General features: G+C 45.7%; 1 protein-coding gene across 2 annotated transcripts in view; it reads right to left on the bottom strand.

The window, feature by feature from the left end:
- The window catches only part of limk1a (LIM domain kinase 1a), a 41,692-nt gene that overhangs the window by 20,979 nt on the left and 6,260 nt on the right, over positions 1–14,453 (bottom strand). Inside the window, exons 1-2 of one of the 2 annotated variants that reach the window (XM_037981635.1) lie at positions 9,841–9,962; positions 811–949 (exon numbers count right to left, since the gene is read on the bottom strand). In XM_037981635.1, coding sequence (XP_037837563.1) covers positions 811–949; positions 9,841–9,938 — 237 coding nt within the window. In that variant the 5' untranslated portion in view covers positions 9,939–9,962. Of the gene's footprint in view, positions 1–810; positions 950–9,840; positions 9,963–14,453 lie in introns of those variants that run through there. The other variant, XM_017433403.3, reaches the window with a different exon arrangement.

Raw genomic sequence — 14,453 nt, 5'->3', positions numbered from 1 at the left:
AGAAAAAGCAGGTTAAACATTGAATAGATGCTCCGTTACCAACATTTAATCTGGGGGAACTCTGAGCTTCATACTACATGCTCGGTGCAGGAGATTAAGGTTGTAGTGGATGACGTGAAGGAAGTGTGCATAGGAAAGATGCAGATTATTTTCAGGTATTACTGATTTTACCCAACAAGTCATCTCGAAGACAAGATATTCAATGAGGTAAAGCTAAGAAAACCGGAAAAAAACACCAAACTGATTCTTAACATCCGTCATTGTTTTATCCTTCAGGTGAGCCACGTGGCTGCGAACTGAAGCTCCAATAAAGGCTTTATGTTTTACTCTGGGAGCTGAGATTTTAGCCTGTTTTCAAGCTACACACGCGCCCTTTCCTACCGTCTCGGCAGCGATGATTTGAGCTGCAGCCACCAGGCTACCGAGCAGGAAACAGATAACAGATAACACATTTCATCGCGCCGACATCTGATATCGACTGCTTTCTCTAAGCTTTCAAATTCAGTGTCGTCCCCTCGTCTTCTTAATAATGCAGCGTCACTTATCAGCAGGAGGAATAGGGGTTTTGTTTACGTGCACGATTACCGAGCAAGCGATCCGCCCCGTCTGTCACAACAGACAGTCGCCGGTGGTCCGTAAAGTAAGCCGACGGGGCGGCTTTGGCTCCGACGCTGATCCCGTGAGCGCCCAGAGAGACGGCAGGACTCGAGGCGGGTGCGTAAGTCAGGGTGTAACTCGAGTTTGATCGGCGAACAAAGAGCCAGGCGGGGGGTGGTGGTGAGAGACGGGTCCGCTCGCAGGCCCTCTTACCATGATGAGGCCGGTGGTGATGGGGTCGTTGCAGCCGTGGCACAGCTCCCCGAACTTGGCCCAGTAGTCGCTCTTGCAGTAAAGCCGCCCATCTTTCTCGTAGTACCAGTGGGACAGGGAGGCGCTGCACTCGCAACACCTGAGAGATGGAGTTGAAAACATGTAATCAATAAATCAGCATCAACAATCTCTGCGTCGATGACAACGTGCTGTCGACACACGGAAACAGCAGAAATAACACCGCCGGCCCTCGGAGTGTGTGTGTGTGTGTGTGAGAAAGACTAGAGCTCAATATCTGTATGGAAACCCTACTGGCTGTTAATGTTGAATAGCTGTGGCGGCCATCTTGATTTGGGTAAGCTCCTACAGCCAATGAGTTGGCGTTGTGCACCCAGCGGTTACTTTCTGAGAGCTTCATTAAAATCGCTCCAGTCGTTCATGAGATATTTTGCTAACAGACAGCTGTGACCTGAATGGCCAAGGCCAAACTAAAGCTCGATGTGTTAGCGCTCAGAGTGTGTGCTACGAGCGACTCTCGGCTACCACCACACCCAGTTTTAGCTCCTTCTCTGTAAAACCGACCCGAGTTAGGACCGTTTTTGTGTCTGCTCGGGCCGAAGTCGCTGAGCATTTTAGGGACCAGAAGGTGAACGTTTCTCTCTCCCGACAGTTCAGACCTCCAGGAACCGAAGGCGTAAACACCGAACGAGGTTATAATTGTGTTGACGGGGGATAATATTGTGCTGCGCTGCTGCAGACTGAACTCTGAGCCTCCTAATGACACCCCGCCGAGCCACAAATTGCAGTTTTCCGTGGTGGCATTGAGGTTCGTCGTGGAGCCGGCAGAGGAAAGCCATGACGCCCAAAAAACACGCAGCTGCAGCTGCACATCATGAAAAAAAACAGAAAAGTAAAAACAAAACATTCAGTAGTAAAACACTGCATGACGCAGGAGCACGTTGGCTCCCCTGTCTGCAGCTAATTCAGGGAGCTGGTTTGTCATTTCACGGCAGTGGCTGCCAGTTATTTCTCCGGATGAGTAAAAGCTTCGGATTCATCTGCAGAGAAGCCTTTTTCCAACTTTGCTGAGATGTGTTGCTGCCATCAAATTCAAAATCATCTTATTTGTTTCCTAAAAAAACCTACATTTTTTTGTTTAAACATTTGATATGTTTAATATGTTCCACTGTGAAAAAAATACCGTATTTTCTGGACTATAAGGCGCACATCAAAGCCTTCAATTTTCTCAAAAAACGACAGCGCCTTATACACCGGAGGACTTTATATATGTTAGAAATTGTACTTTTTTTAGTACAACTTTGGTTAAACTACAAAGCCGCACCGCTTGCAGCATTAAGGCTCAGTTATAGTCGCAGGGCTCCGCCCACGGCGAGCGGTGGAGGCGTTCATACTTGATGCTTACGTCGGTGCAGTATTCTTCCGTGAGTTTTGAACCGTTTGATTATTTTTGCGATCTCTCACAGAGGGATCATATAAATGCTGATAGAGGTGAACCAGCTCCGCTAGAGCACCGAAATCGTCCATTTTGAATGGAGCGCGGTGCGCGCAAAGTTACAAGAATTGGGAGGCGACGATGCGCCTTATAGTCTGGTGCGCTTTATTTATGACAAAAGTTCAAAAACAGACCATTCACTGACAGTGTGCCCCGTAGTGCAGAAAATACACTTTTTTAGGGGGTTTGTAAATCAACGCATTCTGTTTTTATTTCCATTCTACCCAACGTCCCAGCTTTTTTTAGGCTTGATTTTGTGTATTTTTGTTGCACTTTTCTCATAGAAACTGGTGTCAAACATCAAACCAACTCAATGAGAACAAAAAAAAAAAACAAATGATAAAGTCACCCATCTTCCTCCGGGAACATAAACTCTACGGTGGCTTTGGTGCCATGATAACTTGCTCCAATTCTAGTTAGTTTGAAAGATAACCCCCCCCGAATGAAACATTAAGGAATGTCTGCAGCGTTCCAGATGCAGGCAGCATCACGAAGGTCTCTGGTTTTGGGAGGGGAGAAACTAAACGCCACCTTCTCCCCCCCCCCCGGCTCCGCAGACAAAATATTGCTCCACAGGCTGCGAGTGAGTCAGACTGACACAGAGTCCTGAAGGCAACGCTGGCGGAGATCTGGATCTGGTCTGGATCTGTCACAAACTGGTCTGGCTGCCTGATACACATCAGCTGCACAGAAAACAACTTCCCAAACACACACAGAGAGGGATAAAATGATGACAAAGACTGTACAGAAAACACACACATCCCCCGCTTCAAGTTCACGATGCAAATGCCCTGACACGATACGGCGCTGGTTTGAATTTCAAAATAAAACAGATGCGTGAGGTTAGTTCCTGGTAGCTGACGGATCGATAAGAGAAGAGAGGGATAATAATCTCATCTGACATGGAAGGATGTGGTAAAACCAAAACAAGCAGCAACAACCTGGAAGAGAAGGCGCCTCCCTGCAGAAACAGAAGCACGTTTGAATCAAAAAACCATGCTAATCCCCGCTAATGTATGCGAGCGAGCGAGCGAGCGCCCTGCTGAAGTGTTTTAAAGCTTGTTTATAATCTGACTAAATCTGCGTGTCTAACATCCGTGACTAAGTGAGCGTCTCCGCTTCTTCCCCGAGGAGCTTCTCTCCCATCAGACGGCCGTCTGGCCTCGCTCGGGGCCAGTTTAAAAAAAAGCGTCACACAGCGACCATAGCTTCACAAACTGGAGCACTTCCTGGTTCATGTTATTATCCCCCGACCGCCAGCACTGACCCAGGTAAGATGGTGGCCCATCTCTCACCGAAGACAAAACCTGATCCCCCTACTTGAAGGTGTAACTGTGACCCTGTCTTGACTAAGACCTCACACAGAAATCTTCCGAACAGTTTTTTTTCACGAATATAAACAAAATGCAACGACAATTCAAATTTCACAAGCCAACATTTTATTCCTAATAGGATATTGATAACATGATAAATCCTCAAACTTGGATTTGAAGACCGCTCGCTGTCAGTACAGCAGACATGCAACCATACTTCACTGTGGAAAACGCCGATTTTAAACCCCCCCATAGGCGCTGTACAGTAATATATACGAGTAGAACGACGTTACAAAACCCTCCTCTTGTCAGATTTTAGACAGCAAATAAAACCAGCCTATATGACCAACTATAAGCTACATTTGGCCACATCTTACCAAAGCTTCCACTCTACCTAGATGTACCTAAATGTACGCTACATCCAAGAGTTTGGTTTCCCTAATCTACCAAACCAAGACTGAACCGGGACCATGATGTCCCTCTTCCTTTCCACCTCTAAACGCGACTTATCCCTCCCAGATGTAAACAGGCATTTCGGAGCCACACTTTTGGCTTTCATCTTTAACTGTTTGACCTTCTTCATACTTCTGGATGCCAGAGTTTCCCTTCTGCTTTGGACGAATGTTTCTAACGTCGCCCACGAACACGTTAGGGACCGTGGGTCAACTTATTAAAATGTCACAGTGGCTTTAATAAACCGTGAAGGCCATTCGTTAATTTTTGATGAGGTTTATTGGACCGAATGACTGATCAATAGCTGCTAAATGAATTGGTCGTGCCTCTCTGCGGAGCGATCATTAAGCTATTATTTTAATCCGGTCCATTTTCTTTCTCCAGCTCTTTGTCGCGTTGGTGCCATTGACCCGTCGGCAGGTTTCCTAAAAAAACGGCGGCTCTCTCCGGCTTCGCCCGATGGTCTCGGACGTCCAGCTAACTGCACGCACGACCTTGAACGGTAATTTATTTATTAGGCGGACGCGGGCAGCCTCCCCCGGCGTCTGCGGCTCGACAGACTGTTGCGGCGCAGCTTCGGCATGCAGCGTGTTGGAGTGAATGGAGGGGGGGGGGCTGGAAGTGGGTCAAGGAGGCGTTCGGAGCACCAAGACACTCAGCTGTCTGGGCTTTCTCTGCAGCCCGATAAGTGCCTTTCACTGCAAAGTGCTGCCGAGGCAAAGTCGTACCTGAGCAGGAGGCGCAGAGATGGAGGCGCGGGGGGAGGGGAGGAGGTTAATGCTCTGAGATTCACAGAGTCGCTTCTGTGAGGGAAGCTGAAAGTAAAGTATTAACAACAGCCCCCAGATGGAGGAGCCACATGTTTTGCCCTCAGGACAGAAATCTTCTCCCAGAGGTGAAGCAGACGAGCCGCAGAGCGAGAAGAGAACCACCGCCGCCTCCTCAGAAACAGCCGTCAGCGGGTTAATTCATGTGGCTTGGTGTATTTATTTTTGGGAGGAGTGGGGGGTGAGCCGGAGTTATGTGTGAGCCAGCACTGATAAGTAAGAGGATTATGACTGGGAGAAGGCCGAAGCCGACCGAAACGTCAGCAGACGACTTCCTGCAGAGATAAAAGGTTTTGTCTGTAACGTGAACAACACCCGAACATAAACTGGAGGCTGGAAAACGACCAATAGGAGCTGAGATTAAAGGTGAGGAGGGGAAGTAAATCTACAGCTGCCCCCTCCCCCAAGGTTCTGCTGAAACCCCATGATGGAATTAGCTGGAAGTGTCTGGATGAGTAATAAATTCCCTCTCCAGTTCAGGAGGAGGCAGCCGTGACCCCCACAGCGCTCTGGTTTTCGCTCAGGCTCAGGGAGCTGTCGAGTTTCTTTACGCCGCGCCTGGAATTGTTTCAGCTCCGGCCTCCAAAGCGAAGTAACCTGCGAGCGATGACACAAACGAGCGTTTGTGCCCCAGACTCCAGGAAACTGAAGCGTCCGAAACAATCCAAACGATCAACATCAACCCGAAAACACCACTGAATGTGCAGTTTTTGTTTAACTTAGACCAAATACAGACACAGAGGTGATCTATAGTCTGAATAGAGGTAAAAATTCGACTTCTCGAAGTACTTTGTTTAGTTTTTGAAAGTTTACAGCTGGAAGGCAAAGAGCAATCCTCACATTAATTTTTTTGTAAATCTAAAATCTTGTCTTGAAAATCACAACAAACCGCTCGTTTAAAACGGATCAAACATCCTCACGCCAGCCCTGCTGACCGTCGCCTGCTCGGCGTTCTGCGTCGCGTTTGGCTGCGGCGAGCGCAGGTGTTCCATGAGGCCGAGGCCGAGGCAGCTACAGGAAGCAGGGAGGGCCAAAAAGGAAACGACATGTCCTGGTGGAGAGGCGTGTGGAGCTGGATTATCACTGACCGACAGCTGCGCAGACGAAAGATTTAAGAGGAGCTGTGTTTTTGTAAACACACACACCCAGGCACACCTTCACACACACATCCATCCATCCACCATCCATCCATCCATCCACCCACCCACCCATCCATCCACCCATCCATCCATCCATCCATCCATCCATCCATCCATCCACCCACCCATCTCTTCATTCATTATTAAAGCTCCCATCAGCGCCCTCGGGATCAGGAGGACATCCGTCTTTCATTTCTCTGCACAGGCAGCAGAAAGGCTCAGAGTAGATCCGATCAATACTCCGATCAGGAGATCCGCCCGGCCTTCCGTTGAAGACAGCAGCCATCAGTGGAGGGTGGAGCCGGGTGGTGTCAGAAACAAACCTCTCCACAGAATCCAGAGCTCCTGGTGTCAGGAATATACTGGATGATAATGGTGTTTAACTCATCCACCCACCCACCCATCCATCATCAATTCATCCATCCATCCATCCATCCATCCATCCATCCATCCATCCATCCATCCATCCATCCATCCATCCACAGATACTTTAAATATCCCAGAGAAAAATTCTAATTCTGCCCTGGAGCCATATTCTATTCTATTCTGTTTATTTACTACATGGTGCAGGTTCACAGTAAAAGTCATCTCAGGGCACTATTGGAAAATAAAACAAACAAGTCCAAATCAAAAATCCATTTCAGATCCAGATTAAAAACCAATTGCAGTCGATTCATTCCTCTTCCAGCACAGCACGTTCACATCTGATCACGTTGTAAGAGGATAATTAGCATCAATCTGGTGTTCAGCTGTTCTTACTCTGTTTGAAGCCTGAGCTTAAATTTTCACTAATAAAGACAAAGAACCACCTCTCCTAAAAATGGTCTTTTGGCTCAAAGATGGTCTCTCTCTCTCTCCCTTTCTCTCGCTCTCCGACACACACACACACACACAGAATTAGTGAAAGTTGAGCTCAGGAAATGGCAGACTGTCTGGGGGAGACCCCCGTCTGCTTCCCCCTCAGAGGAGACATAAATAGACGGGGCTTCCTGCCTCAGAGCCAATTCTCCGACCTGGATATTCCCTGAGGTGAACGTCAGAACTGTGACACCAGAGTCACCTGGGAGACGTGTGTGAGACGGGTGTGTATGCAGGTCTACCATACTGACTTAATGTCCCGAGCCAAGACACAAACATCCCCCACCACCACCACTGTTTTGCTCCTGGTTTATCACTCCATTCATCTCCCGCCTCCGTCTCCACGGCAACGTGGAATGCCACAGAGATGATGTCACCCTCGTGCTTCTCGGGCTTGAAAAAAAAAAAAGCATTACCTCATCTCGTCCTGATAAATCTCAGTCCTCTCTCTATCAGGTGGCGTCACACTGAACCAGGAAATCTCCTCCACCCCTCAGCCAATCAAATTTCAGCCTGATGCTCGGACGTTTAACCAGCAGCGTTCAAACATTCAGCAGCTGCTCCTGAATGCAGCAGAAGAAGCTGGCTGTGCATTTTAAACGGCAGAGACCTCCGCACCCCTCACGGCCTCTTTGTCGACGTGTCATTCAGGAGTAAACTGGAGCGCCGGCAGCCCGCGAGTGAACAGGGCAAGCGGCGGCGGCGGCAGCTTCCTTTGTGTCCATTAAGCTGCCCTGACTGTCAGCGCCGCCAGGCTGGGGCTCTCTGGCCCGTTCCAGAGCGGACGGGTAATGAAGAGGGTTTATGGGAGCTGTGGGAACCAGGATGAGCTTTGTTCAGCAGCTCTCATTCACGAGTAAGTCCCATCACAAAGCCCGAGTCCAGCTCCTGAACAAAGGCCGACACACAAAGTGACGCCGGAGGAAACAGATTTAAAGCTGAACTCTAAGAAACTCACAGAAATAGGAAGCCACGGACAGCACTGTCATGTCTGTAGAAAATTAGCTTTGGGTTCAAACAGGTAAAGTCTGAGTTTACAGAGACTGACACTAGGTACAAAAAACACTAAATAAACACAGCAGACAGGCAGAAACGGGACAGAAAGTGGCTTCATGTGAATCTGAGCTTTAACTCTTACTGAAGTTTATTCAAATAAAAAAAAAAAAATCAAAGTTAAACTAACATTCAGTTCATGTCTTTGGTTTCTGTCAGGCTTTTTATTCCACAAGACTAATAAAATCACTATTTTATCTACAAAGTTCTGCTGCGGTTTTAACTTTACACACAGCTCTGAGATGAACTGGATGCTCCTGTATTTCCTGCCTAAATGTTCCTTAAACTTAAAGCTTCTTGAAGTCTGCAAATAGTCTTGTTTACTCAGACTTTGTTTCAATCGACCAATTTACCAAAAACAGAGCGATTCGTGATTTACTCCTCAACTGGACTTGAAAATAGCAACTATAATTACAAATAAAAAAGCCCATTGTTGAAATGTGAACCCCGATAACGTCTCCTGTGACGTATTACAACAGCTAAAACTAAAAACGAGTAAAACTCCTCATGCAGGTTTGTTAAACACCCGCAGAGCTCCAGAAACCCAGAACAAGAACTAAACTGAGGTTTGAGACTAAATTCAGTTCAAACGGACATTGAAGAGTTTAAGTATCATTAGATTTGGGCTTTTTGGAAGCACCGTGTACTTTCAGTGAGTCAAGTCGTCGCGGTTTAAACTGACAAAAAACCAGCAACTAAAGACAAAACAGAGTTTTAACAATCTAAATCTGAAAACCTATTTCAGCTAAAATAATCGAGGTCAAAAGTGACGACGGCGGAAAAACGAGGGGTTTAATCCTCTTTCCTAAACCGATACTCAAGGTTGCAGTTTATGAGAGCTGAGAGAACGGGACGGATCAACTCGACTCTTATCTCCCCAAGATAACATTTCTATTCATCAGACCTGGCCCTGGAGTTTGGGACAGATTGAGTTTCCATCGCTTCTCGTTTTGCTTCAGAAACTGAACCTGTTCAGTGAAGTCTTCTGGTGACTTTGAAGCCGAGAAAATAAAACTTTGAGTTTCTCAGTAATCTTTGATTTGGACGAGAGAGAGTTATTTATGACAGCACGTGGTTACATGTGCAGATGGGTTAATAAATTCTTTTGTTGGGAGGGAAAACGGAAATAAGAGGATTTTTTGATCCCACACACACACGCAGATACAAAACGTTCAGCGTCGCAAATCAAACCAAAACCCCGGATCTGTTCGTCCTGAGGTGAAGGCGTGAGCGGCCGACGTGTGTTTAAAGGAAGCGAGACGAACCTCGAGGAGAAACGAAACGGTCCCTGATGCTTCTGGTTACGGTTTTACACACACAAAAAAAAAACGAAAAAAAAACTTCTGCTTCGACTTCTGGAGGTTTGTCTAAAAGTTTCACTTTCAAGGTTTTCGATTAAAAAGGTAGAAAAACAAAAATCAAGACTCAAACAGAATTTGCTATTTTATACAAATTAATTACAAGTTTGGAGTTTTTGGAGTGTCTGTCAGACGAACAATAACTCTGCTGTTCAGATTTAATGAAGTTATAAAGAAAAAAAACTACTAAATTAACCAAAAATCCAAAGGGTCAACCAAAGAGAATAAATGGCCGAAAAGCAACATTTATCAACTATTTGAAAAGTTTAAAAGGCAAAAAAAAAGGCCAATAATCACCAAAAACATGATGGTTTTGAGCTTCTGTTTCTGACCTGCTTCAAGCTATAAAATCCACCAGTTGTTTTTAGCTTTTTGTCAATCTGACTCATTTAAAAACCACAATTAAGTGCCGCTTCCAAACTGAGACAAACTGCGGCTCGTTCAGCCAGGAGTCCAACCTTCTCTAACTTTCCCTCCTTCAGGCTGCGGCGAACGACGGGAACAGTGAAATCTTACAGGGCGAGCAGCCGGCGGTCCCGTCTGCACCGGCTCTTCGCTGACATGTCGGCCGAAGGAGCGACGGGCTTGTTTTGACAGGCTGGAGACAGATTCATGTCAGCGGCTCTGATGTTTCACTCCGTCGGCCCGGCTGTCAGAAACACCAGCGTCTCTCCCTTCCTCCACTTCCTCCCTGTCAGAGCGGCTGAATCGAGAGGAGGAGGGGGAGGAGGAGGAGGAGGGGGTCATCCTTCTTTATTGGCTGCTTCCTGTCCTCCGGGAGACGAGCTGACCCCGTGGCAGCTCACAGCGCTGCAGCCCGGCTCTTCTATGTAAACACCACCGAGTCTGGAGCGACCCGGAGAGTCCACTTCCTGCACTTGTCAGCTGTTTAAAGACTCTTGGCGCAAATTAAATTTTTTTTCCACTTGTCCGTCATACATTCACCTCCTTTCAGATCACCAGACGCACCAGAGGCTGCTGGCAGGAGGACTGGACGAGGAGCCAGCGGAAAATGTTCTTATTGCTAACCTAAAATGAGCTGATGTGGCCCGGCTGGGGTCGCTTTAACAGCGAGTCGCGGTCTGCAAGGCCTGACGACGCACCGGTTGGTCGGGAAAAAACATTCAGAGGAGAGTCTAACCTGAGGAAATGTGATCTGAAACTCAACTCGTGTCTTCACGGAGAGAAACATTTCGTGTGTTTTGAAACAGAGCTAAAATAAGGGTCAATAAACTAAAAAAAAAGCATATTTCAAAAGGATAAAAAGGAAAAACTAACTCATAAACAAGTTTTTTCAAACTCCTTCGTTCGCTTCTCTCGAGCTCTGAGTGCCTCCTCCGTCACCTCTGGCGTTTCTCGCCGTCGGGAGAACGATGGAGGCGATATTCCACACGGACCGTCTTCGCTGCAGGTCGCCATGGCAACAGTCTCCACAGATGAGCCGGCGTGGCTCAGCGTTTACGGCACATGGGCACGATGAGCGAAGGAGCTCTGTAAACAGAGTCAGCCCTGGAGCCGAGCAAGTTTGTGTCTCCTTTAAAGCCTCTTTTATTTAGTTAATTAAACCTGCCGAGCGTTAGGTCCAGATCGACATCACTGCTAATTTAGAAAAGCTAAAAATAAAGTTCACAGCTGACCTTTAGTAACTTACAGCTTGTGGAGCCCGTGCTGCGTTTAGGGAACGTCTGTAAAAACGAAGCACAGGTTTTAGAAGCAGCTGGACAGAGTGCGTTGAAATGTAGAAAAACCTTCAAATTCGTAAAGAAGGAACAAAACATGCGTTTGATATCACAGCCTGTGGTGTGACTGAAATGAGAGGAATCAGTTTTCTGTAAAATAATAATGAAGTTATCGTTTAAAGCCAGAATATAAGTCAGAATACGCAACTTTTCTGTTATTGGTTTGAATTTTTATGCCTCAAACACAGCTTCTACATCATTAAATCATTGTTTGGGGATTAATTGAACTCAAACTGATAAGGGTTTTTGTAAAAAATGTGCTAGAAAACAGCAGATATTCCTCGTCTTTGTTTACAACTAGTTACGATCAGAATATCTCAACTCTTTTCATCTGATCTCAGCCCAAACTTCTGCTTATTATTCTGCTTCCTTGAAGAAGTCAGGATAGGTCTGTAGGCTGTACAGAACATGTTCATTACATTCAATACACAAAATCACTCTCAGATATTGAGATTTCACCCGATCAGTTCGACCTGTTTAGAGAATGAGCGGTTTTCGGGCTACGTCACTATTACATCACATCTATATTCCAGCCGACAACAGAACATTTTCATTTTTCAGCAGTGATTGTTCAGCGAATATCAGTGAATATAACGTATTTAGTGATCATGTTTACATTAGATGATACACATTAACAAGAAACTTCAAATCAAAAACACTGAAAAATAGTGTATTTAAGCTTTAAAGTGGTGTTTACATGATTCAGACCAATTCAGACCATCCATCAGCTCCTCACCAACCTCACTTTATCCTTTTCCCCCCTCAGCATCTACACATAAAGAGTTCAGTTGCATCTTTAAACGGATGCAGTTTCTGTTACCGGGCAGAGCTCGTCTGCAGGTGCTGAGTCACTGCAGCTCTGAACGATGTCTGCTGCCAAACGAACTTCACTGCGTCACACAGCGGCACGAGAGACGGACAGAAAGAGCCACAACAGAGCTGCATGGAGGTGTCCCCAAAGGATGGGGGGGAGACAGGGACAGGGGCAGATTTACAGACTTCCTGTCAGCTTGTCGATTCTTTCCATCCAAGCTTTTTGCTCACCGTGCAAAAAGTCTGGATGCAAAAACGTGGTTCGGTGGTTAAAGCCACGGCTGTTGGGGCGGAGACGGCCGAGCAGACGGGAGCAGGACGGCAGGACGGAGCTGCGGGACACTGCAGAGACACTGCAGCACAGACACAGAGCACGCTTCCAGTCCGGCTTCACCCATTTTGATGCACATTCCTCAAACTGTTGGTTTTTTTTATCAATAATGGAACTACAGACACCTACATCAGATGGAGATGGATTATACAACTGAAACACTCAACAAAAAGCTCTTATTTTTCCCTTTTTTAAGACGTCCTGAGAGGCTGAGGATGATTTCGTCATTTCACACCATCTCCCAGCCTCTCACTAACCAAGGCCTCCGAGGCTTCTCAAAGAATTAAGGCTGGAAAATTCAGGAATTCTTCAGAGTTGGAAACGTGTCACTGGAATTAAAATGAATTTATGGGAATAAACAGGAATATAGGGAGAACTTAACAGAGTTTAACGGGGATTTAAAACATAGCTGAGGAAAAATTATTGTTAGTTCAGATTTTAAACTGTTTTGGTTTTTTATCTAAAATGACAAAAAAAAGCCCAAATAATGATTAAAACATGTAAATAGTTTTCTTTAGTTTTACTGATTTTAAGTATAAAGACAATAAACGTGATAAAACATGAATGTTTTTGCTCAGATTCGTGTCTACAAATTTAGAAAAGGATTCAAACGAAAAACACAAAACAAATAAAATCTCTGAAGGCTGTTTTGTTTTGTTGTCATATCCCACATGAGGTCATTAAATTTATTACTTTTACAAACTTTGGGTCAAACTCGTTACCTTTTCATGACAAAACAAAGTGTTTTTGTTGAAGTTACGCCCAATTTCCAGTTAATTTCCATAAACTTCTGTGGAAAGCGTCTGATTCGTGATAGTTCCAAAGTTTCCCCCAGCTTCACCTCTCCTGGAAAGTTTTCTGGAAATTTCCAGGACATTTTCCACCCCTTCCCAATCCCCCGTTTATAATCCTTAATAAAGTCAGAGAAAAGCATCAGGAGGTTCCTTCAGCCTGCAGCTCCTTCATGTTCTCCATCCAGCAGCTCAGACATTACGCAGGTTTTTATTTTTATTTTTTTACACAATTCTGTTTTATTTTGTTTACTTTTTCGCCAAAAGTAAAATATTTTAACAGGGCTTCCAAACACCAGAAAACCTGCTGAATAAAGTTCAATCAATCCTTTTTTAACACAAACACTAACTACTATTCCAGATCCAGATTTTCCTGCTCAACAAACAGAAACTTAACAGAATCAAACAGTCTGCAGTGAGAGGACAGCCAGGTTTTCCCATGAAGTCACAAACAAAGGTATTTTCTCCCCTCAGGACGACGGGACAAGCAAAAAGCTACTTTTATTTTTGCATCTCATCCCACTTCCTTTTTTTCTGGCCCTAAAACCTTGGCTTCACTGAGATCCACGGAACATATCGGCTGAACTTCTAAAAGTACCCGACTGAGAGAATCCTCTTTTCCACCTCCTCTCTCTCTCCTGTTCTCGAACTTTTAGCAAACCGTGCAGGACATGCAAAAGACGTGGCTTCGCTTTCAAATCCAAACTATGCAAAGGAGGAAGTGTGCGGGACGATTACGCTCGAATGCAAAGTTCCACACAAAACCTAACGTCCTCATCCTGGTGGATCCGCGCAGGATCCCGGGAAACGGCCTCGTCCGCTCTGATCCCCTCCTGTCCCATTCAGGGAGGAAATCAATGACCGGCCGGCGAGTTTTCCACAACCTGCCGATCGACCCACACTCAGATGAACGTATCTGACCCATCCGGACGCTTAAAGCCTCAATGAAAAGCAGCTTGTAAACAATTAAATACAGAGAAGAGTCAGCGAAGGTGCTTTTAAAGGGGGAAATGTGGCGTTTGTGTAACATCCAGCAGAATATTTACGGCTAAAATGAGGACACAGATCCCAACAGTCAGTGTCCCACTGAGCACACACATTAATATAACTTAGATATATTTAATATAAATCAATATATGGTTGTTTTTGCTTTTTAAATTATATTTCCACAGATCGTCTTTGTTTACAAGTCGTGCATGTGCGATATTAGCTGAATATTGACGTTTTTATGGCTCTAAAGATGGGTATACGGTTTCACACAGCCCAGACCACAACCAGCTGAGTGTGTGTGTGTGTGTGTGTGTGTGTGTGTGTGTATATGTAGATAAAATGGCTACTGGTGGATATAGATTCTTCCCCAAAGCCATCAGACTGTTAAACGCTCGGGGCCCAGACGCAGAAATCACACCCTCCATGAATACATTTGACTACTTCAGCAGATTTTTTACCCAGCTG

The sequence above is a fragment of the Kryptolebias marmoratus genome, linkage group LG2 (assembly GCF_001649575.2).
Source record: "Kryptolebias marmoratus isolate JLee-2015 linkage group LG2, ASM164957v2, whole genome shotgun sequence".
Classification (NCBI taxonomy): domain Eukaryota; kingdom Metazoa; phylum Chordata; class Actinopteri; order Cyprinodontiformes; family Rivulidae; genus Kryptolebias; species Kryptolebias marmoratus.
Note: the sequence above shows the minus strand (reverse complement) of the source record. Positions and strands in the feature narration are given on the sequence as shown.